General features: G+C 36.5%; 1 protein-coding gene across 3 annotated transcripts in view; it reads left to right on the forward strand.

Moving 5' to 3' along the window:
* WDR33 (WD repeat domain 33) overlaps positions 1-25,612 on the forward strand; it is a 114,395-nt gene that overhangs the window by 50,894 nt on the left and 37,889 nt on the right. For 2 of the 3 annotated variants that reach the window (XM_052660918.1, XM_052660926.1), the window contains exons 2-7: positions 1,778-2,005; positions 3,168-3,236; positions 3,776-3,880; positions 6,114-6,209; positions 6,340-6,491; positions 8,188-8,285. In XM_052660918.1, the coding sequence (XP_052516878.1) occupies positions 1,802-2,005; positions 3,168-3,236; positions 3,776-3,880; positions 6,114-6,209; positions 6,340-6,491; positions 8,188-8,285 (724 nt within the window). In that variant the 5' untranslated portion in view covers positions 1,778-1,801. Of the gene's footprint in view, positions 1-1,777; positions 2,006-3,167; positions 3,237-3,775; positions 3,881-6,113; positions 6,210-6,339; positions 6,492-8,187; positions 8,286-25,612 lie in introns of those variants that run through there. The other variant, XM_052660935.1, reaches the window with a different exon arrangement.

A 25,612-nucleotide genomic window follows, 5' to 3' on the forward strand; every position in this document is an offset into this window, starting at 1 on the left:
GGGCCGGAAGAGAAGGGGCAACAGAGGATGATATGGTTGGATGGCATCACTGACTCAATGGACGAGTTTGAGCAAACTCTGGAATGTAGTGAAGGATAGGGAAGCCTCATATGCTGTAGTCCATGGAGTTGAAAAGAGTTGGACATGACTTAGCAACTGAACAACAACAACCACAACAACATGTTTTATTTCTCAAATTAAGAAAAATTCATTTAATTTCAAAAGTTTGTCTGTCGGTGCTGGGTCTTCGTTTCGACACATGGGCATATCTTGTTCCTGCACATGGGCTTGGTTGCCCCAAGATATATGGGATCTTAGTTCCCCGACCAGGGAGTAAACCCAAGTCCCTTACATTACTGGACCTCCAGGGAAGTTCCTATTTATTTTTGGTATCGTGGGAGTCAGTACTTAACCTCCCCACTCCCACCTTTCTTCCTTCATTTCCTTTCTGTTACCATTATCAGATGGTTTCAGGAGACACAAGGATGTATTAAGTAGTACTGATTTTCATCCAGAGGAAATCACAAATTTATTTTCAGGTCCTTAATTTAGTGTCTTGAATTAAGAAAGGCAAATGTAAGAATATAGAAAAATAGTCATTGCTCTTTTTGTAGTAAAAATGCAGAAATGCTAATACCCTTAATGTATTTTTCATGATCTGATTTTTAAAATCAGATGTGATTGATTTTGTGCTTGAAATGTGTTTTTAATTCATGCACATTTGAATTATTGGAATGTAAATTTAATTGGAGAGCTCTAAAGTTGAAAAACTAAGCCCCTAAAATTTTTTTCTTCAGATGTTAGCCTAATATTACCTGTATGGAAATGTAGGTGTACATACTGAGAAAAAATGTTTCTATGGTTGTTATTATTTTGAGCCTGAAATTAGATAGACATACTTTTAGTATTCATATAAAATAAGATAGTTGATTCTACTTTTTATACTCGTCCTAAGAAATTTAAGAGGATAGAAATGAAGCTTAAGCTTCTTTTTTAATGACTGTTGTATAAACTGAGGGTCTTACAATAAACTTAAAATGATCTGTTTTATTATCAAACATGTGATGAAAACTTCATTTTAAAAATGTGAACAGTTCTCAGTGATTATACCTAGCTTCCCCCTGCAGTTTAGCCACCCTACACGTACAAAATACACTTGCCCCAAGCTCTTAAAAACAGACGTTTCCTTCCACCAGGCTAAATTTCACAGCAAACACTCATTAAACCGTCTGTTCACCCCTGTCTGGGGAGCTGAGCTGGGTCCCCGTCGCTCTGCAGGCGCTGTCTCTAGCTGGGGCGAGCAGGGCTCTCCTGGTTGCCGCGCTCGAGCTTCTCGCTGCAGAACATGGGCCCTAGGGTGCGTGGGTCTCGGTGATTGCAGCACGTGGGCTCAGTAGGCGCAGTCCTTGGGCTCGAGCGTGGGCTCAGTAGTTGTGGCTCACGGGCTTAGTCGTCCCATGGTATATGACATCTTCCTGGACCAGGGATTGAGCCAGTGTGCCCTGCATCGCAAGTGGATTCTTAGCCACTGGACCACCAGGGAAACCCCTACAACAAATACTAACACTTAATCTGTGAATTGACCTTTTTTTCAAATTGTAACTGGTTTCTGCCATTAAGTCAAATAGTTCATTTTGTAAATAGGTTGACTAAAAGCTAGAAATGGTGCATATTAGAGAAAGGTATAGGAATGTAAAAAAAAAGTTCATTTAAAAATGTTTTCTGGTAGTGTTACAGTGCTGACATACTTGTAGTGAAAGTACTTTTCCTTTCCCAGGTGTCATAGAACGAAAACATCGCCATGGCTACAGAAATTGGTTCTCCTCCGCGGTTTTTCCATATGCCAAGGTTCCAACATCAGGCACCTCGACAACTGTTTTATAAGCGACCAGATTTTGCACAGCAGCAAGCGATGCAGCAGCTTACCTTTGATGGAAAACGAATGAGAAAAGCAGTAAACCGAAAAACCATAGACTATAATCCATCTGTAATTAAGTATTTGGAGGTAAGTTCAGTTAATGGGCTTTAGATGACCAAACTTCAGTTTTTTAAAAAGAAAAGTTTTAAAATGTAGGGTAATGAGTATACCTGTGTTTTTTGCATTAGGAGGATGAAATAACATTTCAAATGAGGCCAGTAACCTCAATTAAATAGAGTACTGGGTGGGGTTTTTTTTTCCCTCTGAATGCACGAATAATCTCAAAAAATTTTAAAGACTCTAGTTTAAAAATACACTTTGTTCTAAAGGTTCACAACATATATCAGAAGAGAGTACTTTTGTTCCAGTTGTAAAGCACTCATTAAACTTGTAGTGCATGTAAAATGTCGAGATTACCAGCATAAGGATATTTGTGCGAGAGCATGTGTTCAGAATAGTGACGTGCATGTCCAGTACGCTGGACTCTCCAAGGCCCTCAAGGAGAGGGCCTCTGTTTACTTAGAGGGTTGCTACAGTCTTCTCGGGTGAAACTCTAATATGGCGTGTGAAGGCAGAGTAGGGTCTACCTAAGCCTGGGTCAGCTTGACAGATCTGCCCTGTGAGTTCTTTATTTATTTATCTTAACCTTTTTAAAGTCTCTGATTTGCTTTTTATTACCATCTCCACTTTAATTGGGATTTGGTCTGTTTTGCTTCCTATGAAGAAAATTTGTCTGCTTTTCATTACCTGAGACAGATTGCTAAAAGACCTCTATGCCTAATTACTGTGTTGCAGGGACTTAGCAGAAAAATACTCATTCTGAGGTAAAGGTAGACTTAGGCTTTTTCAGATGTTTCAGTTGAAAAACTAGACTGAGAGAGTTTGGGAGGAGTTAAGAAAACCAAGACGAGGATAACAGGAATTGTTTTGTGCTGAGGAATTTGAAGGAATTGGGAATGTCTGTCTATGAGAATGTGTTGGGGTCAACAGCATCTTGGATGATTGGTTGGGCATAATATGAGCAAAGAGAGGAAATTCTAAGCAATGTCAGTAGGAAAAGGGGGAAATCTCTTAAGATAAACACTATTATCTATGTTTTAGAACATGGTGAAAAAGTTTTATTCTTCTTTCTCCCCATTTGATGACAGCTTACATTCTGTAAATATTTACTTAAGTTTCAAGTTGAGTATAATTAGACTATATATTGATTGATTGATTGATGATTGATTGATTGATTGATTTTTAACAGAATAGAATATGGCAAAGAGACCAGAGAGATATGCGAGCAATTCAGCCTGATGCAGGTTATTATAATGATGTAAGTATAAGATATGTCATATTAGCTTAATAAAAACCTCTTTGCTTAGACCTAGGAACTATGAGATCTCTAATTTAAACATGGACTTTTCTTTTTACATTTTTTTTTAATAACGTTCCTGAAAGGATAGTGTATCTGCATAAACCATGTTCTTTTTTTTAACCTGCATTTAAATTTTTCTTTTAATCTGATGATGGATGAACTTTTGATTTGGGGCTTAAAGCAATGTCCAGCAAAAGGTTGCACTGCCTATGAGTCTTTATAACAGAGAAGTTCATTTTAAACCTTGCTTTTTATGAATATGTTTAAGTGTGTTGACTTCGAGAAGTAATTTGAGAAATCTGGCACTTGATTTTGTTGTTTATTTAGTAATAAATAATAGGCATTTAACTTTCCTGTACTTTCATTTTCTTCATTTGATTATTATAGACTAATATATTACAATACTGTCCTGTATGGTCCTGAATTTGTCTTTAAATGTTGAAATAATTACCGTACCATGTCAAAAGCTCTTTAAATATAATTTTATTTTTTTGTAGCTGGTTCCACCTATTGGGATGTTGAATAATCCTATGAATGCAGTAACAACAAAGTTTGTCCGAACATCAACAAATAAAGTAAAATGTCCAGTATTTGTTGTCAGGGTAAGTATTCTGTTTTGATACTTTTTGGAAAAGTTAATTTTGAAAAATTAGCCTGCAAATATATTTAATAGGACAAAGAAAATGAAGCATTGTTTAAAATATATAACTGGGATAAAAATCAGTGTATTGCTTCTATTTTTATTTTGGAATGTCCAGTTTATTTATTATATCCAAATTTAGTAAGGTAGTACTTTTGGATTGCTTTTATGTTGCAATTTTCTGTAGAATTCTCTCTGAGCTAGCCACGGATATATATTGCAGCAGGTGTCTGACTTGCTCTTGAATAGAAATGTTTTGTTGCAATTTAGAGAACAGCATCTCAAGATGAATCAAAACTCTTAGGGTTACTAGGAAGGGAAACACCCAAGAAGAGCTGAAGTCCAGTGGTGGACCATAGTTGTCATCAGTGAAGGTACATTGTGGGTACTCAATACATTTTTGCTAAAATTTTTAAAATATAATATTAAAATAAACAGTACATTGACATGGTTCAGATTATTAAAATTTGAAGGGTTTGTAATAAGGAAGTCTTCCCATCTCTGTGTCCCAGGCATCCAGCTCATATTCCTATAGATAATAGTATAATCTTTTTGTGTATGTGTTTTGCTAGTAAGAAAGTATTTGTTGGTTAGCAGTATATCAAGTCCAGAAATGTAAGATAGTTAATAGGCAAACTTGAGCGAATAAGAATTGAAAAAATAATGGGACAGAGGAAAGACATTTGTGGCAAATGAGCAAAATAAGCAGGTCTTCTTATTAAAGAGGTGTGATAGACAGCCCAGCGAACTGAGAGGGCTGGAAGAGATGCTGGCTTCAGCTCCATACAAATGTGACAGTCAGGCCTCCTCTTTGTTTCAGAGGCCTATTACAGTAGAAAACATTAGAAAAGGAACATTATTTGAATGGCTTTTGTGTTAGTAGAGCCAACCAATTTGTAGTGTAATTTTGTATGGCAGAGGATTTGGTAAAAGGAGTATGATGTGCAGCTAATTTTAATTTCTTGTTAGCATAACAGAGAAAACCTTTTTGAGGTGAATAGAATCTGAGCATTCCGTGTATCTCGTTAGATGGGTAAATTGCTCATTTGGGAATCAGGCTATAAGGTCTTAGGAAATTTGCACATAGTGGAGAGAAGTCCAGATTACAGGTGTTAAAGACATAAAGACTGTGGGTCCTGCGTCTACAGTGTGGTAGCCTGTAGTCTTTACCGAGTTGGGATCCATAGCAGATAACAGAAACTAGGAAAGTAGAAGGGTTTTTTTTTTTTTAATGATCATCAAAATCATGATCTTCAGGTAAGCAGTAAAAGGCTGACTTGTCATGTGTATCCGTGTAATTTACCAAATAAACTTGATTTCGTATGTCTCATCCTATAAGCACCCTTGTATTTTTCAGCCGTGTCACACTTTTTACAGGGGAATGTAGGATTGTTGTATTGATATTTCTTGTGTTTACATCTATGGAAAATGTGTGTAATCTTTCATAGAAACTTGAAAATAAAAGAAAAAGTACGTTCTGTTTTGAGTTGATAAGCATATGCCACAGATTCCTTCAGAATGCAGATTGTGACTTGAAATACTGGGGTACTGTTAGTCATGCCTCTGTTGTATTGCTTTTTTTTGGTTTGATGCTAGATTAGCATGAGACTTATCACTGCTTGATATTGTGAATGAAGGAGAACTTTATATGTATTATTCATTTAGTTTCCAGAAAAATTTGATAGCCTTGATTTCCTTAAATTGATATTTATTGTTATACTGTTTTGTTTTGTTATTTTCATAAAACACTGGTAACTTGTCTGCCTGAATGGTCCACTAGCAGCTGTAATAAACCCAATCTTTCACTCATTCAGTCTCTGAGTTTTTCTGGTGACTGATGATCTTATTAATAAATAATACGTTGATCTTCCATGTATTCTAGAAAAAGTAGATCTTCAGATATTCTGTTTTGAAATGCTCTTTAGGGTGCCTAGGTGTGTGTAACTTAACAGGTAATTGTAACGCATTTACTCTTTTTAATTTACTTACTGAACTAAGTGCTAGAGCTTTTGTTGGACTGTGTTAATTTCTTTTCTGGCTAAATATTTGCTTGTAAATCTGAGCCATATTCTGAAGTGAATGTATTGTCCACTTAATGCCAATTGTTAGATATTTTATAAAGACTTTCTGAGTGTTTTAAAAGTGAATTAAGGTTGTGGATTTGTGACCTTGTATAATGTCTTTTTCTTTCCCAGTGGACTCCAGAAGGAAGAAGGTTGGTCACTGGAGCTTCTAGTGGGGAGTTCACCTTGTGGAATGGACTCACTTTCAATTTTGAAACAATATTACAGGTAACAGTAATCATCAGATGGTAGCATCATTCTGTGTTATTGGCCTTTTAAAACTTACAGTTGGACAGATCATTGCCTTCCATCGTATAGTCTTTGATATGACGTTTATAAATGTTTTGTGTTTTCACAGGCTCATGATAGCCCAGTGAGAGCCATGACTTGGTCACATAATGACATGTGGATGTTGACAGCAGACCACGGAGGATATGTGAAATATTGGCAGTCGAACATGAACAACGTCAAGATGTTCCAGGCACATAAGGAGGCGATTAGAGAGGCCAGGTTTATACACAATATACCATTTTCTGTAGTCCCTATTGTCATGGTTAAATTATTCTCTAAGTGTATTCTGGGTGCAGAGATGCATGGGTTCTGTCAGATTCTGGGAAACTTTTTGCACCCTATAAACACAATATTTTTCTTTGTTTTCACACATTCACCATTTTGCTGGCACTTTCCTGAAGTAGTGTTGTCCCGATATGAGCCTTTGCAATATGTTAGAGATGTATTGTCTGCCGCATTTTGCACTGGTTTTCTCTTTTCATTTATGGTTAATAATGTGTATACGTTATTCATTTTTATTACCTACTATGTAAGACAAGAATATTTCATTCCAAATAAAGAATTCAGTCTTTAATTATACAACTGAATAAAATCTAAAGCCTACAGAAAACACCTTCAGAGTTCTCACAAAATACAAGAAAAAAAAAAGGCTTAAGTGAAGACCTGGTTGGCTTGGTTATGCCACGACTTCAAAAGGAAAGTATAGTAGGGCTAAAAACTCTCCAAGTAACTCTGGATGTGGCAAACATTAATGGATTAATGAGCGGGTTCTTTCAAGCTTTGGAGCTGTAAGCAGACCATTGTCAAGAAGACTGTAGGACTTTCCTTCTGATTCACTGTTGATGACATCAGTAATGCAAATGTATGATAAGTGGGAGTTTAAAATATTTTCATTAAGTTGTATATTTTTACATATCAGTGAGATATGTATAGTAGAAGTGGAAAAGAAAAAGTTTCAAAAACAAGCTTGAAGAAATGCTGCAGCTTCAGAAGAAAGCTAAGCAGCAGTCTTTATGGTGTGCCACCCACACGAGGGAGGAGGTTGACATCTTTATAGAAACATCGTCCACTGTAGTCACTTGTTTCTACTTTCAGAATCTTAACAAAGACTTACTGGATAAACACACATCTGCAAAGACTGTGCCTTATTCTCCTGACTATACATTGAGTTTTCAAAAGTGATCCTTTCTTAAGCATAAGGTTCAGAAGTTCAGGGGAGTTCTTAGAGTTAAATGAGAAACTTGATGGTCTTTTACAGGGAGGAAGAAATGGATCCCTCCTTTGCAGCATATTCTTTGGCTTTAAACAGTTGGAATATCCCCATGTTAGTTTTCTCCAAAAGCGTAACATTTATGGGATAACTTCTGTGAAAGAAGGTGTGAACATTTTCCACAAACCTTTTACATAAGTGAGAAACATCAAATGAAGGAATGTTTTAACAACTAGTCTTAAAACAGCCTGCCTGAAACTTTTCAGTTTATCATTATATGAAGTTCAAAGCAGAAGCTGATGCTAGTTTTTTTTGAGCAGTATTCCTATGTGATTTTAAAAGACTTCATAGGAATATTGCAAAGAGAATTTGTTTAGTTATATACTTAATCAGCTCTATGTTTTCTGTGGATACCATAGGAAATACTGTACTGTGGGGAGTCTGGATAGCATTAGTACTAATAATACCCTCATTAAATTCTCTGAATATCGATGATTGGAAACTAAGAAGCAGCTACTGTGAATTATTCTTTTGTTGAGATAGGTTATGTTAGCTAACAGCACTCTCTTTAAGGCCCTTCACTGTTGGATGCTTCCCTCTCCTGTTTATTGCGCAGCGCAGTGTTTTATTTTTCCCTGTCTGAGATGCGCAGATAACCTGTGAAATGCTGACTTCTTTCCCCTGCTGTGTGTCTTCACGTAACAGTTTCTCACCCACGGATAATAAATTTGCTACATGCTCTGATGACGGCACTGTTAGAATCTGGGACTTTCTTCGTTGCCATGAGGAAAGAATTCTCCGAGGTACGTGTCCTAACAGTACTGATTGGAATATTTAAATAGGGAAGGCATTTGTGGTTTAAATCATCACAGTACCACAATACCAGCTTACATCTTCATTCAGTTGTTTTACATACACACCATCTCAACCAGGCTCTTCAAAGAAACCTGAACTCTTTCTGGTTCACAATCACTTTTTGTCTATTTTTACTATTAATATTTTGAGCTATAAATTAATACACACACATTTCCTGCCTTGTACCCAGGATGGCTTTCTCCAACATACTGACACTATGATTTTATTTATATAACTCACATTCTTCTGACATTCCTTTTTCAATAGGCGTTAACCAAAGTCTCAGTAGCTACACTTCTCAATATTGGTATTTCTGAAAGGAGGTGGTTTTTCAGTATACCACATTTATACTACATGGCTCATTTGTTACTACGTATTGAAGGGATTTTTATTTACTTTTATTGATTTCATAGTTATAAACTAACATCTGTGAATTACTCTGTCCTAGAAAAGAAATCCATATTTTCACTTGGATTAACTTAGTTTTCTAAGGTGGGGTTGTTGAAATAACTCACAGTAGTACATCAGCACTATTGATGTGAATTTAATAGTGTTAGAGTTAAGGAATTAACTGTGTGTTTTATATATTCAATATAAATACTGACACAAAAAACATTTACGTACATCTTGGTTTATTATTCTAGGAAGGTAGTTTCCTCAGGTATTAACGAAGAGTACATTGTCTTCCATACTCTTGATTCCATTATGCCATAAAAGTATCATCTTCCTCTGACACATACATGCATAGTGAGAGAATGGGTGCCACAGACATTGGGTGTCAAGAAATTACTATTCAGAGATTGCCCTTTTTTGTTCAAGAGTTGGTGGAGTAAGTTATCTTGCTTGACTTGTTTCTCACACCTTTTTGGAGTTTTATTTACAGCATATAGAGTTGATGCTTTCTAGACAAGAAGTTTAGTGTTCTTGATATTTAACCCATATTTCAAGCCAGTATATTTTTTTAATCAGAATTTGTAAACATTCCTGGCTTTGCACATTTTGTGGGTTTTATCCACAGTAATGTATTGTGATAGCTAGAATAAGGATATTGTACCTATCCTATTGAAGGGGTATACTCATGATGAGGTCATAATATTGACAACTTCAGAAACTAGATGGAGCCTTTGAAATCATCTAATCTGCGTTCTTTTATGGATGAGCACCAAGACCCAGGAGATGAAGTCAAATAGTCAAGGTTAAATAAGTTCAGAGCCAGGACTAGCTTCCTATCACTTGACATCTATCCTAATTCTACTATGAGAAGTCTTAGGTGGTAAACAATGATAGCTTTTTCTAGACTTTGAAAATCCTAAGAAATATAGAGGAGACCAAATAATTTTATGTATTGGTATAATTCTAAAGGATCAAAACCATTACTTTTAATGGCCTAGACTATAATAACCATGAAGTTTGATATAATACCACTATGCATCTTGTATTGAATAAAGAAGAAAAACTAATATGAGTGTTTTTAACCTCAAGTGCCAATGAAGTGTTACTCAGTTTTATTAATGAAACTGTTTCTAAACAGTGCTTAAGAACTTGATTCTTCTGAGATTTAGAGTGTAAGTTAGTTATTAATTAACCAGTTAAATATTTTCAGATTTGAGTCCAGGTGAATTTGGATAAAATTATATGAATGCTGAATCATTACCTGTTCTTCATATAGCTTAAAAAACACACCAGTATCATGTCTATTAATTGAGAGTTGAATTTTATATTTTATGTGGGTATTCTTTTAAGTTTTTACTATGAATATTTAAAAATGAACAAAAGTGCAGTGAACCTCCATGTGCTTCTAGGACCTGTATTCTAGCTTACTCGTTTTGGGGTCTTCCTGTAAACAGTGTTATATTTGCTTTATGGTCATGACTTTTTTCTTAGTACCTTAGTGAGTACATGAGAAATAGAAATACAGTCAACCAAGTTAATTATACCACCTAAGGGGCACTTCTGATAGTGGATCTGGTTTAGTGGATGGGCTGTTATAGGTTCTAATTATCTGACATAAAACTATCATTCCTCATTTTTCTAAATTTTCTGAATTTTAGACATGATTATAAAGTAACGAAACCAGTGTTGTCATAATTTTCCTATTCACTTGGTGGGTTGGGGATCAGGGGACTATGGAACTCAAGTTGTCTCAAGGGATGAGGTGAGATTCTTAAAAAAATGAAGTGAATTTAATTTAGTTCTAGTCATAGAAAATTGAATCTGCAAGTTAAGCAAATAGGAGGCTTTTAAAATGTCTCTTGCCCTTTATAAAGGTACGATAGGCTCTATGACGTTAGGCAGGTAAGCACACTTCCATGGCATGTTAGTGTTGTGCATCAGACCATCACTTGGGATTAAGTTAAGAAAATCCAACAACATTTTGATTGAAGGGGATATTTGTGAGCACATAGTCCAGCTGTTCATCGAATACTTTCCCACATGATTCCCCCAAACCATTTTTCTACCCACAAAACATTTTTAGTGATACAGTATTTCCTATGTGCGTGGTTAGTCGCTCAGTTGTGTCCGACTCTTTGTGACCCTATGGACTGTAGCTCACCAGGCTCCTTAGCCCTTTGAGGTTTCTCATGCAAGAATACTGGAGTGGGTAGCCATTTCCTCCTCCAGAGGATCTTCCTTACCTAGGGATTGAACCCAAGTGTCTTGCATTGGCAGGCAGATTTTTCACCACTGAGCCACCAGAGAAGCCCGTACAATATTCACGACCTCACATGAACCTCTCAAAAGAGCTCCAATTTTCAGAAAGGTCTTCTTTAAATCAGAAGCCTGCTTTCTTATAACTTGTCCTGCCTTCTGGAACACAAAAAATTAAATCTGAACTCTTCTACATGACAGCCCTTCAAGTATCTGAAGACAGCTCTCATATCTTCCTAATGTCTTGTAGCTGTAAGCTTACAGGATCCCTGTGTGTGGCAGAGGCCATTATATGGTACTTTTGAGTACAGAATTTACAGTTGCTCTTTAGTGAGTGTCCTTACTGAGATTGTTCTTAACGCTTTTTGGTTAAAGAAGACGTTACGCAAGAGAAAATAATCAGTATTTTTAATGTTTAAATGAGCATCGATCTATTGTCACATTTGCTGCTTTGAGGTTGTCATATTTGTTCCGTAGATGGGAAAAGGAAACACTTGTGAAGTTGAATATAGTGCAGCATTGAGAAATACCATGTGTATACCCACTCATTTCCAAAGCACATGCAAATCAGCATAATTTACACACATTTATCTTTCTTCTCTAGTATGAATAACAGCACTCAATTTAGGGACTGGGATTAAAATGACCTTTAAGCACCAAGAATACATAAATGAGCCTCTAGGTGTTTATGCACTTGACTTCAAGTGAAATAGAGGCATTAAAATCCATTTATTAGTGAGCATATATTGTATTCATGCTATCGTAGGTAGGACACATTTAAAAAAAATAAAGTATGCTGTCTTCCTACCCTCATGCTTCTTAAAGTTTATTTTCACAAACTTAAAATGTTGGGTATTGGGGGAAAGAGTCAATGAGAGTCAGAGTCTTAGAAGTGTGCTTTTATAAATATAAAGTTAGAAACAGATCATTTGTGACTAAAATGAAAAGGAGAAAGATTGGAGATACAGAATCAATAAGAATACTGTAGCTAATTTTAATGAGAAGTGAAATTTTATTTTTTTGTGCTTAGTTGTATCTGACTCTTAGTGACCCCATGGACTAGTCTGCAGCATAATATATACTATTAAAAAGAATCCAGTTTACTAGCTTTAGTATGAACTGTTTTACCTTCTTGATTTTAGCAACAGTAACTGACACATTACACTTATTCTAAGTAGTTCATTTAATCTTACCAATACTCCTATGAGATAAGTATAGTTTGTTCCACGTTTTCAAAAAAAGGGAACTTCCCCAAGGTCATATAACTTGTAAGAGGTGAGTCTCAGATTTGAACCCCTCTTATCTCAACTCTAGAGTTCATACTCTGAAGCGTTATGTTAAACTGCCTCTTTTATGTTTTAAAAGTATCATCGGCTTGGATGTAATGTCTTCCTGAGTTGTGATGATCAAATTGTAGAATAAAGGCTTTTGCAGGGAAAGAAGAGAAGTATTGGGTAGAGAGAACTATAGATTCTCAATTTTATTTTGCCATTCTACTTTAAAGCTGTCCATATAGGGTATAAGTTTTCAATCACAATGAATAGTTCAAACTGCAAACGAGTTACAAGTCATATACTGGGTTAAATAAATAAACATGGGCATAAGGAGTTATACTGAGGCTTACTCAGGAGGTAAGATCTGTTTTCAGTTTTAAAATACACCATTCATGGAGAGAAAATGAACCCCTGAGTACACACAGCATAAGAAAATAATACTGTTAGTATTTTTGAGAAGTCTCTGTGTATCTCTGCCTGACTGCATGTGACTGGTTCTTTAATGAGATAAGCCCCTCTGCGAAGATCTTTTGGTTTGGCAGTGTGTTTCTGAACTGTGTAAAGACGTATTTACAAAGTCTTGAGTGTTCAAAAAAGTCTCTGATGCTTTTTTATTGGTAATGTTTTATTTAAAATTGGCAAACCATGAAGTTTGCAATTAAGGGACCTTTATGTATTTGTACAAAACATTCCACAGAATCCTTTGTGTTCTCCCCAAGATGAAAAGCAAATACTCAGCTTCCTTTAAAATAGCCTGTAGCAGAATAACTCCTTTCACGAACATAGCATGTTTTAATATTAAAAGAACTTAGGGCACATCTTATATAATCATCCAGTCATTCATAAATATGGGCCCATAAATGTGGGCCCATAAATATGTGCCCATAAATGTGGGCCCATAAATATGTTGGTTGATACCTGTTTTCCCTGTGTTTCCTTATTTTGAGGATGCGTTTATTGAAGGCTCTTTTCCCCCTGCTCCCCTGAACAGACTGGATCATGGTATGTTTTCCTACATAAATAATTATCTGGGTATATCATGAGAGGGAAGAAGACTTAATATGTATGTCTAAAGCAAATTATTTGAAGAAATTAGTGTAGTAGAATCCTGAAATATTCATTTACTGTGGTCCATTCATGTTTTACAGTGTTGTTTTAGGTTTTTATACTGAGCTTTGTTCTAACTCTGTACTTATTTAAAAAATTGCACATATGTTCCAAAAACTGTTGAAAATAGATCTTGGCTTTCTTGGGATGCCAGGGCTGTACACTGTTACAGTCATTCTGTATTTTAATTGAGAGTAATTTCCAGGCATTCTTCTGTGTATAGAGATTCCAGTTTTTTGACAGCAACAAATCACTATGACTTGTCATCTAGGCGGTCAGTTTTTATCTTTGCATTTAGTAAATACTCTGTAATTGTCTGCTTCAGTTTGACTGAGGCTTAAGTTTCTGTTTGCCAGTGAATTAGTTACCCTGTAGAGCTTGGGTGATCAAGATTTTTATAGTTTTTTAAATTAAAATTCAGGACATTGGAAAGAGCTGATAAAAGTAAAGATATAATATGCTTTTGGCATCTTCATTTTCAGTGGGTAGATCCTTTAATAAAAATAGTATAATTAAAATATGGTATCATCACAAGTAAGTTGTTTGACAGTGAATGAGGTTACTCCCTGGTCCAAGTACCAAAACAAAAACTGTTTTTTTCATAGTCACTTTCTTCCTTTACTCACTTTTATTATATATCTGAAAGCCATCTTAAAATTTGATTTAAATCAGATCTTGGGAATTTCTAAGAAGCACCTACAGTGCTGTGATCTCTTTAGTTAAAAGAGACTAAGAATTTCTATTTAAAGGAAGAAATGTTAGTTTCTTGATCATTTATCCTTTTTTTTTTTTTTTACAGATTGTGTCATAAAATAGTCTTAAATTTGTCCATAACACATGATTATGACTCAAAATCAATCTGCTGAGGCTTTTTTTTTTCTTTTTTCAGTGAATATATTTTAATATAGTTCTCTCTGAGAGAACTTTACCTTCTTAGCCTGGTTTTAGGATGTCATGTTACTTGCGTTATCCCAATGAAGTGTATCTACTTTAATTTGATGTTTTTAACTATTGGATTGGTTTCTAGGGAACCCCAGGAAGGGCCCAGCCACCACAGGGTGCCTTTGCGCAGGGATAGGTAGAGCTTCTGTACCAGTGTGCAGCCCAATGGGCTGCTGTATGAGAGCCCTGTCCTCACTGTGCATGCCCCTTTGTAGTTCTGAACAGGCAAAGGTACAGATATGGTGTTGAGATCCAATTTAGGTTATGTAACTTTAAAAGTGGCTAAGTTGCTGCTGTTTAAATCATAAGTATTCTGCCACGTTAAAACAGGAAGTACTGAGGGAAATCGAGATGAATGCAGACCCAAGAGTACTAAAGTGGAAGGTGCTCAGTCGTGTCTGACTCGTTGCTACCCCACGGACTCTCTAGTCCATGGAATTCTCTAGGCCAGGATGCTGCAGTGGGTAGCCTTTCCCTTCTCCAAGGGATCCTCCCAACCCAGGGATCAAACCCAGGTCTCCCGCATTGCAGGTGGATTCTTTACCAGCTGAGCCACAGGGAAGCCCAAGGATACTGGAGTGGGTGGCCTATCCCTTCTCCAGCGGATCTTCCTGACCCAGGAATTGAACCATGATCTCCTGCATTGCAGGTGGATTCTTTACCAACTGAGCTGTCAGGGAGGCCCAAAGAGTACTAAGGTGAGTCCAAGAGACATCATACCTGGGAGCTCAATATTTTATCTGCAACAGAAACTCCTTGTATAAAACAAAAGTAATTTGTGATACCAGGAGTCACCAAAGGTTAGAGTAGTTGGTCTTAGTCCTGTAAAGCCTACTAATTGCTTTTTAAAAATAAATAGTTTTACTTTTCTGAAATGAAATTTATTGATAATAAGCCATACATATAAAACTTTTTTAAAAAAAGGTACCAGTGCATATCCAAACAGACTCTGAGAAGAAAAGTCTTTACAGAATGCTTATTAAGGGACATTACTGTTTCCATTGAAAACCAGTGGTTTGAAATAGAAATGGGTCATGCTAAAACAAACCTAGTTTTATAGAATTACCAAAGGGGGAGATAAAGGAATTTTTCCAAACCGTAGTCAGTCTTTTGAATTAACCTGTAGGACTGACTGTTATTTCCAGAAAAGTTCATTGGATGTTTGTTATCTGTGAGGCATGTATGCAGAAAGCGCTGCAAGATCCTTTAATTGGCCTCTCTCCTGTTTAATATTTTTTATTAAAGATAGCTTTTGCAAGTTAACAGGTGATCCACAATTATAAGCAGCAATTCTCATCTAGAGAGAATGGATAGTGTCATCTTAAACCTAGTGAATAGAATATTATTGTATAAAATTTTAAATAGAGATAAATGTAAATTTCTGTATTTAGGTTTTCTGTCTCAATTCTGGAGTTTACTAGATTGGTATATGAGAGTTCATGTAAAAATAACCATGGGTTTTAGCTGATAGGTGTGAATTCTTGAGGTGTCATGCCATCCCTCACTTGTAAAAAAATGTATGTTTCAGAATGATACGTGTGTGTGTGTGTGTGTGTGTGTGTGTGTGTTTAGTCTCTTAAGTCGTGTGCAACTTTTTTGTGACCACATGGACTAGAGCCCACCAGGCTTCTCTGTCCAAGGGATTTCCCAGGCAAGAATACTGGAGTGAGTTGCCCTTTCCTCCTTCAGGGTATCTTCCTGACCCACGGGAATCAAACCCATGTCTCCTGCACTGCAGGCATTGTAGTTAGATTTTACGACTGAGTCACCAGTGAAGTCCTTCAGAATGATGGGCCATAGTTATCATGGGAGATGATTAGATGGAGAAGGGTCTGGAAATCATGTGGGAAAGTACAGGGAAGTTTAGTATTCAGCTTGGATAAGATAATCTGAAGAAAAATTTTTGTCATCTTCAAATATTTAAAAGCTTTTGAATGGGAGTAGGATTGGATTTGACTGTGTGGATCACAATAAACTGTGGAAAATTCTGAAAGAGATGGGAGTAGCAGACCACCTGATCTGCCTCCTGAGAAACCTGCATGCACGTCAGGAAGCAACAGTTAGAACTGGACATGGAACAACAGACTGGTTCCAAACAGGGAAAGCAGTATGTCAAGGCTGTATATTGTCACCCTGCTTATTTAACTTCTATGCAGAGTACATCATGAGAAACGCTGGGCTGGAAGAAGCACAAGCTGGAATCAAGATTGCTGGGAGAAATATCAATAACCTCAGATATGCAGATGACACCACCCTTAAGGCAGAAAGTGAAGAGGAACTAAAAAGCCCCTTGATGAAAGTGGAGAGTGAAAAAGTTGGCTTAAATCTCAACATTCAGAAAATGAAGATCATGGCATCTGGTCCCATCACTTCATGGGAAATAGATGGGGAAACAGTGGAAACAGTGTCAGACTTTATTTTGGGGGGGCTCCAAAATCGCTGCAGATGGTGACTGCAGCCATGAAATTAAAAGACACTTACTCCTTGGAAGAAAAGTTATGACCAACCTAGATAGTATATTGAAAAGCAGAGACATTACTTTACCAACAAAGGTCCGTCTAGTCAAGGCTATGGTTTTTCCAGTGGTCATGTATGGATATGAGAGTTGGACTGTGAAGAAAGCTGAGCGCCGAAGAATTGATGCTTTTGAACTGTGGTATTGGAGAAGACTCCTGAGAGTCCCTTGGACTGCAAGGAGATTGAACCAGTCCATTCTAAAGGAGATCAGCCCTGGGATTTCTTCGGAAGGAATGATACTAAAGCTGAAGCTCCAGTACTTTGGCCACCTCATGCAAAGGGTTGACTCATTGGAAAAGACTTTGATGCTGGGAGGGATTGGGGGCAGGAGGAGAAGGGGATGACCGAGGATGAGATGGCTGGATGGCATCACTGACTCGATGGACGTGAGTTTGAGTGAACTCTGGGAGATGGTGATGGACAGGGAGGCCTGGCGTGCTGCGATTCATGGGGTCGCAAAGAGTCGGACACGGCTGAGCGACTGAACTGAACTGAGGATTGGATTTATTGTATATAGCTCTATAAAGGAGATAGGGAAAAAAATTAGGACATCATCGTGTGTACTAAGTCACTTCAGAAGTATCCAACTCTTTGCAACCCTAACGACGCTTTGCAACCCTCTAGGCTCCTCTGTCCATAGGATTCTCTAGGCAAGTATACTGGAGTGGGTTGCCATGCCCTCCTCCAGGGGATCTTCCCAACCCCAGGGATTGAACTTGGATCTCTTACGTCTCTTGCATTGGCAGGCTGTTTTTTTATCAGTAGTGTCACCAGTGTCACCTGGGAAGCCCTAGGACTTCATATTTGGAGTTAATTATGGAAGCTTTTTTTTTTTTTTTAAAAAGAAAGATAAGATAATGGGCTATTATGTGAACTATTAGGCTTTCCTTTGCTGAAATTTTGCCATTTTTAGCTTTGCCAGCTGTTAGGGAGATTTTAGAAGGCACTGCTTTTTCAGGTGGATGGTTCTATTTGAAAATAATTAACCTGGATTAGATTGTCTGTTTCCTGTAGTTTCTTGTTTTAAGGCAGACCCAAAAGCCTGAAAATCAAGCATGTAGATACATTCATTATCAAGGGTTAAAATGGGTAGGGTAAGTCCCATGCCAAGATACTGCCACTTTGCTCTAAAAATACTTTTGGTAAGACGGTAGATCATTTAATTAATCCTATTGTTTGAAGTAGTAGATAGAGCCTCAAAACCACCTCATGTTTTTAAAGATATTTAGAAGTATTTATACTCTTAAATCATTATACATACGCGTATAAAGTATACAGATCTTAAGTTTACAGTATGAGGTGTTTTTACATACTTAAACATTCATCTGTAACTACCTCTTAGATCAAGGTACAGAGTATTTTCAGCTAATGATTCTAATGATTCCTTCATGCTTCTTTTCCACCTAAGCCTTTTATTAAGTAGTTTAGACTGTCTAAGATATTTTCATTCAATTATTTTTCCTTTTTTCCCCCACTATTCTTTATTTTGTTGATTTGTAGTTTCTGTCATCTCACCTTCTCTTGTGTTAAGCTTTCTTAATTTCCTTTCCTTGTTTTGTTTCTGTAGCCTTTTGAAAATGTCTGTTTACTTTTTCTGATTTTACTAGTTTTTCATTTTTACTAATTTTTCATTTACCAGTTTCCTGTTACATAACAAAACTTAGTTTATAAAGAGATAGTATTATGTATTACCAAAATCACAGGCTCTGGAATCTGAATGTTGGTCACAGTTTTAGCTGTTAGCAGCTGTTTGAGTCACATTGCTTTGGTATCCTTGTGTGTATAGTGGGGATTAATAATAGTGCCGACCTTACTAAGTGGTGAGAATTAAATGGGTTAATTCAGAAGAAGCACTAGTGCCATAACAAGTGTTCAGTGAATGCTATCTGTCAGTTTCAAAGCCAATTTCAGAATCTGTTTCCCTAGCTCTGCCTAGTTAAGCACAAAAATGGTTGTTTCAGAAGTGTATTTTACTTTTCTTGTTAAATGTTTTCCAACCATTGTCATTGGTGTTTCACTAGTACAGGTTTTATTTACAGGTCATCCATAAATAGAAGTACTTGTTTAAACACAGTTGTCATGATTTTCTAATGTTTTCAGGTATAAAAAACTCAGCACTTAGAATTGGGTTTTTCAGGATCTCATATGGAAACATTCAAGGGGTTCCTAGGGGGCTCAGTGGTAAAGAATCTGCCTGCCAGTGAAGGAGACACAGAAGACTCAGGTTCAATCCCTGGGTCAAGGAAGATCCCCTGGAGGAGATCTTCCCACTTCAGTATTATTTCCAGAAGAATCCCATGGACAGAGGAGCCTGGTGAGGTACAGTCTGTGGCATCGCAGAGTCAGATGCGACTGAGCACGAACACATGGAAACACTTCAAGGTTCTGTTTCTGTTAGATGAACTGAGTGTCTAATGACTGCCCACTGTTCAAGATTCTGTGCTTGATTCTTCTGTGGGTACACATCATGATCTTTACACTTAAGCCGCATTTTCAACATTCCCTAGTTCTTTTATTTTTTTCAGACATTTTGTAAATTGGCCTGGTTCCATGGTGAACCAATTCAGAGTGCTGAATAACTGAAAAATAACTGAAGTTATTCAGTCTTCACTGTTTATCACATTGCAGTAGACTGTGGTAATTGGTGTCTAGACAGCTTCATCAAGACAGCATTTATTTTTCTCTGGGGAAAGAACAGGTATTTTACGTAATGACCAAATTGATCACAGTTTTAAACTTCAGACTCCATTTAGCAATGTAATAAAGTTGGGCGAGCTAGTGATAGCCCTAGTAAAATGTCATTTTTTGGTCATCTTTGATGAGTAATGTCACCAGCAGTAAGTTAGAGGTCTTGGGGAAGGAATATTCCACATATTTTTTTTGTCACAATAGACAAGACTTAAACACAGAAATTAATATCATCTGTTTGGGCTTCCTGATCATGCTCTGTTCCTGTCCAGTCCAACTTGGCAGGTGACAACAGACTGGCTGGGGTAAGGCTTGTTTGCTGGGTAGGAGCTAAATCTTTACATAAGGTAGAGCAGATATGGGCCCAGCTGGTAAAGTGAGCAAACAGGATGATGTCATAGGACATATTAGAAGTTAAAGAGCATTGTAAGTTCCATGATTTATGAATGTAAACCCTGCTTCTCTCCTGAGGTGCTCACTTGTACAGTGCTCACTTGTAATATTCTCTGTAGGCCCTGTAGTGTTCTCTCCCAGCTAATGCCTGTACTTTGGGCCTTCCCTAGTGACTCAGACAGTAGAGTCTGTCTGCAGTGGGGGAGTTTGATTTGATCCCTGGTTTGGGAAGATCCCCTGAAGAAGGAAATGGCAACCCATTCCAGTATTCTTGCCTGGAAAATCCCATGGAACAAGGAGTCTGGTAGGCTACAGTTCATGGGTTGCAAAAAGTCAGACATGACTGAGCCACTGATGCTGGATAGTAGGCCCTGAATGTTTTGAAATACTTCAACGAAAAGTTTGGTGTTTTTAATATTTTACATATTGTTTGTAATGGTCAAATCAGGTCATTTTATTTAGTTCTCAGAGATTTATGGAAACTATTTGATTTACATAGTTTTCAAGTGGCTTGTCAATCTAATTTTTGAGGATATTTTTAGTTTTACAGATTTAATGTTTTAATATATCATACAGATATAAATCACCAAGGGTGTTCTGGGTAAAAATAAAATGTTTATTAAAACAAACATTCAAGAGTATATGCTAGGCAAGTTATTTGGTTTATTAAATTCTAGCAGAAACATCATTAAATGTTACATAAATGTTACTCTAATTAACCTTTTCAGTTACGTGTTTTAAATGTAGTTTTTCCCTTTATATTTTGGACCATATTTTTAAAAAGGAAAATTTTCTGTCCTCCCACCATGAGGAAATATGATGATACAGTTCTGATTTTGGGAATTGGATATTAGAGATTGAAGCCTGTGGTATGATGGGTATTAACAAACTCACTATGTTAGAGGAGAATTTTAGTCCTGGTGGAGGCTCGCCAAGGACTGTAATGCTTGAAAGGGACAAGGCTTGGCACTGTTGTTAAGGTCTAGACTGTAAAAAGAATAGTAATCAGTATTGTGATGTTTCCTTCATCATCATTTTACAGTCACATTTGAATAAATGTGTTAAAATCCAATGGGTTTTCTTGAAAGAAATGTAGAAGAGATTTACAGAGGAGATTGGATTTAGTGGAACAGTCAGCCTTCTTGGATTACTTCTAATACTCTGGTACAAATGTTGGTGAAAGGATATAAAACTAAATAAAATGTAACATGAGTATTTACCAATATTCTCTAAACATTGTGGACTCATTTACCATGTGGACCAAGGGAGACCACAAGCTTCCTTTTCCTACTGTAAGTTACACTGGCATTACATGCTTTTGAACATTTTTTATTGATATATAGAAGTTGTGTTTTTAACTGCATGATCCCCTCAGATAAGTGTAAATCATTGCCTGTCCTGCTTGTCGAGTAACTGAGTTTTCATGGCCTGCAAGAAGTAAATCTGACAAGGGGAATCAGATTGTAACGTGTATAGCACACAGATAGACGGCAGTGGTGGTGAAAGTGTTTCTTCTCGATCAGAATGCCTGCACAGTGCACGTCCCTAAGGAATGACGTGCCTTTGCAGACAGCAACTTCCGTGTTCGAGGCCTCACGACTGAAGTCCCTGGCATGTCTTCTGCTGCCAGGGAGGACACAGTAGACGCCTGGGGAACCGCATGCACTCACCTCTGTCCCCAACCCTAGACGTGATAATCTTCCAGTTTTATCTGGAAAGTAAGTAATGCCTGATATTTTTTGTTTGTTTCGGTGTATATGGCTATTTTTTTGAAAGGCAGATTTTATAATTGACAAATTAAAAGATATTTTCTGTTTTTTTCTTTGGTCCAGAAACTTCTTTTTTATTATTATTGTCCTCAGGTTCTTAAAGACTTAATAGTTTTTAACTTCTGTGTTAAACATACAGTTATGAATAGATTAACTTTAAAATATTTTTTGACAGAATCCTCATTTTAGTGTCTGTAGTAGATTTGTTTCTATTATAGAAACTTGCTTGTTCTAAGTTGGCAGATTAATTCTTAACGAAAATAACATTCAGCTGCAAAGTGAGAGTTTCTCACACATTTAAAAAAATCTTTCAGTTTGAAAGTACATATTAAGATCTTCATTTTCTTCTCATAGCTAACCTGTTATCCAGGTTTTTCCAGTAGTTATGGTGAGCACTGTTGTTTTAAAAAAAGCAAGCAAGAGTTATTTTCTTTCACCTTTTCCTTATATACCTTTGGTTTTATTATTGGTGTGTATTCCCATGGGATCTTTGGTTTTAAACTACTTTTGAATCTGGATGTACCCAGACACTTGGGTATGCCTCCACTTGAAATGACTCTTGATAAACTCCTGCTCATTCTCCTAATCAGCTTGGCTAGACTGGTTTCTTCTATGCCTTCTCAGTATGACTAGCAGTAATGCTTTTTATCTGAATTCTTCAACACATTTTAGCATGGTTTTGACATTAAAAGCAACATGGAAGAAATCTTACACCAGAATCATCCAAAGTGGCCTTCCTTATGAATAATGAAATGAGTATTAATACTCATGTTTTAGAGTGTTTAATACCCATGTTTTAGAGTCATTTTGTAACCCTAGAAGACTTAGTCTGTTTTTATTCTGCAATTAATATTGACAAGTATACGTGCAGTCAGAGACCACCAGAAATATACCTGTAGTTTAACAAGTTTATTTATTACTCTTCACAGCGAAGAACATAGGCCTTAGGGAATTTGAGGCGTCTTAGTAAGAGGATCTTATAAAGATTATATTATAGGCTTTGGACTGGATCATTGGGACGAGGGTTTAAGGACGTGAGGGCTGTCATTCTTTTAGCATAAGAGGGATGTTTGGTATTTCGTGGTTTGTGCAGGACCTTATTTTTGTCTCACCTTATCATGATCTCAGAGTGACTTAATTTAATAGATGTTTAGTGAGATTGTCCAACAGAACAGAATGGTTTAGCTGTAATTGTCAGATCAGTTTGTAATGACATTGAGGCTTAGTTGTGAGCATCAGATTAGTTCTCAGAGGAAGTGACTGCTCTGCCCGCCTGCCCCCCGCCACCCCCCAAAGCTTTTAAGTCCAAGTGGCCTTTGATTATGTAGGAACCAGCTGGGGGAGGCCAAGATTTAATAGCAGTGACATATTGAACAAGCTGCGATGATATTGACAGGGATATTTTTATAAAACAGCAACTGGGAAGCTTGCCAGTTATCAGCTGGTTATAAGTAGTTCTAGGTTTCCCCCACTATCCTAAAGCAGGACACAGCTTAGGAACAGATGCACAAGGTAAATCGAGACAAAGCATGGACGCTCACAGTTGCAGTGCACAGCTACCCTGGCTTGATGCAGAGATGCTGAGTGTAGTTCCTAAGGAAGGAGCTTGACGGCTCCACTTGCGTTGTTCAGGGACACCACTCTTCTATATTGGCTTTGCTGCAAAACTTGAATGCTTTTGCCTTTTTTGTAAAAGCAGAAATCCTCTTTGGATTTCCTTCTGTCAGCGTTTTTTGCACGTTGAGGGTCTGTTTCTAACCCTGTGTTGCACAAGCCCTATCATGCCGTTTTCCAACAGCATCAGTTTTTAATTAAGGTATGTACACTGTGTTTTTAGGTACACTGCTCTTATACACTTAATAGGCCACAGTGTGTGTGAGCATAAGCATTGGGACACCAGAGGTTCGTGTAGTTTGCTTTATTGTGGTGTTCTAAAATCAAACCCACAACATCTCTGAGGTATGCCTGTACTAATGTAGGTCTTTCATAAAAGTGAAGCGGTGTAAAGTGAACTTTTTTTTTTTACCTGTAGTGGGTAAAAACATGTTCTTTTTAAGAAATAAGATGAATAAACTTCTATTAATCTCTCTGGGAATCCTAAGGGTTTACTCTACTAAATTTAGCATCTCAGGATTAGCTTTTTGTACTTCAGGAGTTCTTTCTTTACATCTGGGAAGAGTCAACTGTCTGTTTTCTGTATTGTCTGTGTTAATACATAGCCATATACATCAAAGGGATTGTAAAGGTTTTTAAGACTTAAGAACACTGTTTGGAACCTTACAGTTAATAATTAAAATAATTGTAAAATTCTTTATGAACTCTCAAGGCAAAAATAAAAGGACCATGTTTTTCATAACTCCACTCTAGTCATATTCATCGAAGGTCACTGAAAAGAAATTTATATTTATTCATTTATTCGTTCCTGTTTTCATGAGCAATACAAGTGATAGCTGGAGATTTGTGGTTTAAAGGCATCTATTTTAATATCTTCATTTATAATCTAAAGTAAGCACTGCATTTTTTTTTTCCTCTTCCAAGTCTTTTTTTAAATATATTTTTTTATTGAAGGATAATTGCTTTACAGAATTTTATTGTTTTCTGTTAAACATCCGCAAGAATCAGCCATAGGTACACCCATGTCCTCTCCGTCCTGAACCTTGCTCCCATCTCCCTCCCCATACACTTCTAGATTGTTGCCGAGTCCCTGTTTGAGTTCTCTGTAAGCACTGCATTATTATAGTGCATAAAAAAGTAGCACTCTGATTCATGAGGTAGTTCTTACAGGTTTGTAATTTTAAAAGTGGTAACTTTTTAAAATCAGATATTTTAAAACATCTGCTCATGCAAGTCTAGAGATAATCTTTTTAAAATTTGAAGGTCTTTAGAACAAAATTTGCCTCCTAGGAAACTGCAGAACAGGCTTTTTCTGTTGTATTTTACCTTGAACAATAAACTAAGAGTATTTGCCTTAACACTGAATCTTTTTATCATTTGATAACAGCTTAGTAAGTTTTAATACTGGAAAAGTTAGGTTTGTAACTTTATTAAAAGTATAGAGCACATTTGGATAGTGTCACATGGTAGAATTCAAAATGTTTAGCTCCATTAGACAAGCAAGGCACTGCAGGTAAACTAGTCTCTTCATGTGCTATTACTAGTTCTGCCATTGGTGTATAGAATTTTCCTATAGATACAAAGAATATAATCATATTTTGTCATTAAAATCTTCGTGCTAGCTTTGAATGTTTATGAGAACAAAAACCTTTAAGAAAGAATTTAGATTGCAAAACTTTTGACATCTTGATGCTTTTAGTAGAGCAGTAGTAGCATTAAAAATATGGTTGATTTGGACCAAACTAAGGATGATAACTTTTCAAAACAAGGTTTTTTCTTAAAGATCATTAAACATAAAAAAATGTATTTTTAAAAAGTGTTTAATTGTGGTTTTAAACACTCTATAATGAACTATTATTTAGATTTTATTTAATAAGTACAATAAATATTTTTGCATGGGAAAGAGTATTTCAGAGTTATCACAGATTTCAAGATTGATAGGGAACTTACTATGGTACCATTTGTAATCTTTGTGTAAGTTACATGTAGATGCCAGCATATATCTCCTTATAATTTAGGCACAAAGGTTATGATATGTTCTCTTGATTTAAAGTAACCTTGATTTAAAGGTGTTATAATTTATCTGGGCAGCATCCCACTTTCATGATCCCCACAAAGTTGACTCTTCTGTTATTTGCTGTAACCAGTAGATGTACATTTATGTTTTCTTTGTAGCTATCCACTGAACAGAAGTACCAGAATAGTACAAGTACACTATGTCTTTTCATAGTCAATGATGTGTGCAAATCTTATTTGTAATGTCATTTTTTTCTATAAAAAAACAGAGGGGTAAATTCTCTGCTTTGTGTATTGTTACCTTTA

Source organism: Budorcas taxicolor, chromosome 2 (assembly GCF_023091745.1).
Source record: "Budorcas taxicolor isolate Tak-1 chromosome 2, Takin1.1, whole genome shotgun sequence".
Lineage (NCBI taxonomy): Eukaryota > Metazoa > Chordata > Mammalia > Artiodactyla > Bovidae > Budorcas > Budorcas taxicolor.